At 57.2% G+C, this 4,640-nt stretch overlaps 1 protein-coding gene across 1 annotated transcript in view; it reads left to right on the forward strand.

Annotated features, from left to right (window-relative positions):
* The first annotated feature begins 1,366 nt into the window (after positions 1-1,366).
* KDM8 (lysine demethylase 8) overlaps positions 1,367-4,640 on the forward strand; it is a 75,677-nt gene continuing 72,403 nt past the window's right edge. Inside the window, exon 1 of the mRNA XM_019512594.1 lies at positions 1,367-1,464. Coding sequence (XP_019368139.1) covers positions 1,367-1,464 — 98 coding nt within the window. The remainder of the gene's footprint in view (positions 1,465-4,640) is intronic.

Genomic DNA, 4,640 nt, shown 5'->3' on the forward strand with positions numbered 1-4,640 from the left:
ACGCTCCCTGCCTGGCTGACGGCGCCCGGGGCCAGCTCCTTCTCTGCTCACGGGGCGCTGGCTGCATCCTCTTGGCCCCTCTCCTCACCCATCCTGCCGCTCCGGCACGGGGACACTCGGCCACCCTCGCCCCCGGGACAGCATTACATCTGTAGCCCGGGCCCAGGACCCCGCGGCCCTCGCACTGCTCGCACAGACGCCGTCAGCGCCTGGCCCTAGACCCCGGCCCTGCACACACATCTGTCCTCACGACCCTCGGGGAGCGGGGAACAAACACTGATATCCCTGCTGCTTCCAAGCTCTTCACCCTGGTAATTAAGGCCCAGCCCGTCCCTTCTTGAGCCATGAATCCCTGATATTTAATGACATTTTCCAAATATTTTTAATAGAAATTTTAGGTCTTGTTCCTAATCTGACATTTATCTTCTATTTAACACGGAAAACAAATACAGGGCCGGCGAATCATTGCTCAAATTGTAAATGACTTTATTGTTGGTTTTATTACCTTCCCTATTAAGCTGTCACAATCTGTGCCTCTTCCCCTTTTGGTGACAACCAGCCAGAGGAATCTGTCATCTTTCCCCTATGATTTATACTGGACCCTGGTGACATCTTTACTTGGGGAGAGGGTAATTAGCAAACTACCTCATTAACGCGGCTTCGCCGCCCTCAGGGACGAGTGTCAGGAAGGTTAAAACGTTGACAAGCAATAAGGCTGCACAGGGCGCTGCGGCACGGCGGAGGGGCTGGCCTCCGAGACGGCCGCATCCCGGCTCCTCTGCCGGGTCGGAGGTTGCCCGAGCTCAGTGTGGAGCACGGACGTGCCCCGACCCACCGACACGAGTCTGCCCACGCGCGCCGGAGGACGGGGCCGCTCAGATCGCAGGGCTTCCCACCGGCCTTTGTCCCCTTGCCCTTTTTCCCCCGTTCAGCTGAAGGCGTGATAAACCGGGGAGTGCAGAAGTTGGCAGCCGCAAAACGCACACATTGATTTCTTCTGGGATTGGAGCAGCAGGTGTGTGTCTAGAATATTGGCCTAATCTGAAGGATTTTACTGAGATAAATTGGCCTTTGGTTCAGGCACTAACAGCGAGAGGCACAGAGCAACTTGGCGGCACATCAGAAGCGAGACTATAAAGCTAACCTTGGTCACTCCTCTGGATCCGCTATTGTTACATGAAGAGGAGCAGATCTGGGACTCGGAGTTCATAAATAATTTCCCATGGAAAGCACGTCTGCCATCCAGACGAAATCTCTCCCAGAGAAAATGGCGAAAAGTGGTAGATTTAACCTACTTCAAAATGTCATTTTTTGAAAAAAAAAAAATTGATCCACATCTCTGCTGAGGGAGGCTTCAAGAAGGCGCATGTACTGCGGCTGCATGCTAAGCGCCGAGCCCTGCACGGGGCTGCGGGCGCCGGAGCAGCTGGCGGCAGGCTGTGCTGCTAGCTTGGCCCTGGAAAAGTGAGTGGAAATGTGTGCCCCCCCCCCTTCCTCCAGAGAAACCAGGCACATGAGCTAGGAGCTGCTCGCTAGCTCCAAAGGCTGATAGCTCGCCCGCTACATCACGCCTCAGCACCCTCTGCGCTGCACAGCTGGGCGCCACGTTAATCCTTTGCATGGGACCCATTCAGAGCACGGGACTTCCTTCTGCGCAGGGGAAAGGGGCCGGAGGGGTGCGACGTCCATGCTGCGCCAGGCTTGGTGGTGATCTGATGTACAGCTTAGCGACGGGTCGTCCAGGCTGGCTTGGACGGGGCTGATCCTGCCTCAGGCAAGGCCTGGACGAGGTGTGACCTCTGCAGCCCCCTGCTCCGGGCCATCTACGACTCCTGTTACAAATCGCCGGTGAATCACGATTGCACACCTTGGTGCTGACACTGCGTGGCACCCTGCAAGGGTCTCAGGGCGCCCCAGGGGACCGCGGCTGCCAGGTCGAGCAGGGCTGGCCCCGGGAGTGTCAGTCATTGCAGGAGTGGGGCGTCCCAGCGCATCCCCCAGTAGCAGCCGGGGAAGGGGCCGAGACTCAGGTTCACCTCACAGAAGAGGCGGATGCTCCAGCTCGCCTTGGCCCAGCAGAGAACCGCGACCAGGACAGACTTGCTGCTGTGCGAATAGCACGAGTCTCGTTATTGTAGCTGCTGGCGGCGCACAGATCGCCCCGGGCCTCCTCCCTGTCCCTGGGGTGAGCCCGAAGCTGCCCCCCGCGAGCATCCCCAGCCGGGCAGCAGGGCCAAGGCAACACCCGCGGAGAGCCCGGGGGCTGCCCATTCTCGCTGTCCCCGGTCAGCCGGAGACACCGCCACGGCCGGCGCTGCACTCCACTCGCCCGGCTGGGGCCACGTGTGGCAAACAGGGCAGCGTCGCCCTGAAGCCCCAGCCCGGAGCCCGCAGTGCCCGGTGCAGCCCCGCGGCACCCCGAGCTCACCCAGGCCTGGGGCACTTCCCAGCTGGCTTGGGATCGGTGCCCAGGGCTCGGCAAGCTCCTTGGGGTACAGGTCATCGGGTCTTGCACAGATGAGTTTGAGATCCTCAGGAGCCGGTGGTGGAGTTCCTTGCCCCTGGGCAATGCCCCCGGCCCCGCAAACACAGGAGACACCCAGCACGGCTGCTGCTCCGCCTCGGGGCGGATCCGGGATGCGCCCCCGGCTGTGACTTCGTGTGCTGCTGGGCACTGAAAGGACTTCTTACTGACCTGCCCCGGCCTGGCAAGGCCATTAGCTTCCTTTGCGCTGACTCCTGACTACCGCTCATCCATCCGCTTCCCTGGTTTCCCCTTTGCTATATAAGAATTTTTATTATTCTTATTTTTTAATTGCTGTTTTCACAACCCATCTTGATCAGGATGCTTTTGGCAGAAGGCTTCTTCCGGGATTGTGGGACTCTGGTTATTTTGGGCATCTAGTACATCCTTCTTAAGCAGCTCCTGAAGTTCATTCAAATTTCTGTTCACATTTTCCTTTTCACTCCATTGTGTACCCCACAGCTTTCAGCTTTGGGAGCGGTGTTTCCAAACCACCATGGCTGTCCTTTGCTGGACAAGACCGTGTTTTTGGTGAAAGAGCCCCAATTCTTACCGCGTGATACTGAGCACAACCATCATCGTATCTACCAAAACTTAGCTATTGCAAGAGAGCTCTTCCCTGCCATGGATGGCCCTTCATGCCGGCAGACAGGCACCAGGGGAGACCTGCTGTGGACAAGGTAGCCCCTCTCTCTCGGACAATGGAGCGTAATTAAATATGTAATCTGATCTTCTCTGTAAAATGAGCCTGACACCTTGACCTAAACCCCACTTTGTTTCACAGCTGCAGGTGAACAAGCTTTGTGGCAGGATCTTTCTGCAAAACAACAAGGAGCTTTGGCTGGCCCCGGGCACTGCACAGCTGCCAGCACCTCCTTGGCTGGACCAGGCATTGCAAGGAACCCAAATCCCTTTCCTAAAGTCCGGGATTTTGGCCTCAACTTTTGCCCACAAAATGCAAAGACGTTAAACGTCTGATAGCCCAGAAGAGGACGAGGAGGCTGCCGGGGGCCAGGTGGAAAGTTAATAAACCCAGCCCCTGGTGAGGTTTGTAATTTACTTTGGGGATGTGAAGTTCAGGGAGAGGGTATTTCATGCATCTGCCTAACAGCAACTTCGAGAATCCACCGGGGATCTGTTTAATACCTTGGAAAAGGTTAGCGTTGTTAGGGATTTACTGCCATATTTGAAATGGTTTAAACTATTATTTTTATTTCCTTGAGTAAAATGGAATGTCAGTGAATCGTGCAAAGTGAGATGGTCAGTTTGTGTCTGAAAGGGGCTATAAAAAGCCTGGGCAATTTTAAATAGCTTTTCATCCTGTCTGCCTGGTAGCACACAGGGAGCAGCTGTCAGACCCGGGGAGCAGGGGCGGGCGCCCCATGTCTGCACCCGTCTTCACTTGGGAAAGCAGCAAGACCCAGGGAGGGGTCTCCCCTTCGGCTCGCCAGACGTCCCTGCTTGCTTCTGGCCCACGTGGCAACTCTTCCTGGGTTTCAGGAGATGCCCAGAGGGCAATGCCAGGCAAGGCAGCGTGTATACACACCCAGACACCACCCCGCACCAGTGCACAGCAATGGCCCTGCTCCTCGCATGCAGCCGGCAAAAAGGCAGTTACTTGAGAAACTTGACATCCGCCACGTGCAGCTTGCAGAGCCATGAGCGGTTTCCTGCGGAGGAGGTCAAGGGCACCGGTGCCTCCCGCTGCGCGTTTTGGGGGTATCTGATGGCCTCCAGTTGAGGTCGTTCGTGCACCGCACTGCCACAGCGGTGGCTGGAATCGCATCAGTCATTTCGTGCAGCAAGATAAATGTGACTGGAGGTGGCGTGTCAACCTCAGCAATGGCTTGAGACAGCGAGGCGCCGGGGAGGAAACAGCAGGTTTCAGTAACCACTATTGTACTGGCCCAGGGATTATCACGGGGCAGCACCGAGCCCCCACGCTCCCACGGGGAGCAGAATCGATGGTGCCTTGTGATGCCGCTCCATCCCTGCGGTGTCCAAATTGTGCACCCAAATTGTGTCCTGGCCTACGGCCTTGCCCCCTTGCCCACCCACCCACCGCCAGCCGGGACCCGGCTGCCCATGAGCTGGGAACGCTGCAGGGTCCAACCCG

The sequence above is a fragment of the Gavialis gangeticus genome, unplaced genomic scaffold (assembly GCF_001723915.1).
Source record: "Gavialis gangeticus isolate Ggan-Ray unplaced genomic scaffold, GavGan_comp1, whole genome shotgun sequence".
NCBI classification, from domain to species: Eukaryota; Metazoa; Chordata; order Crocodylia; family Gavialidae; genus Gavialis; species Gavialis gangeticus.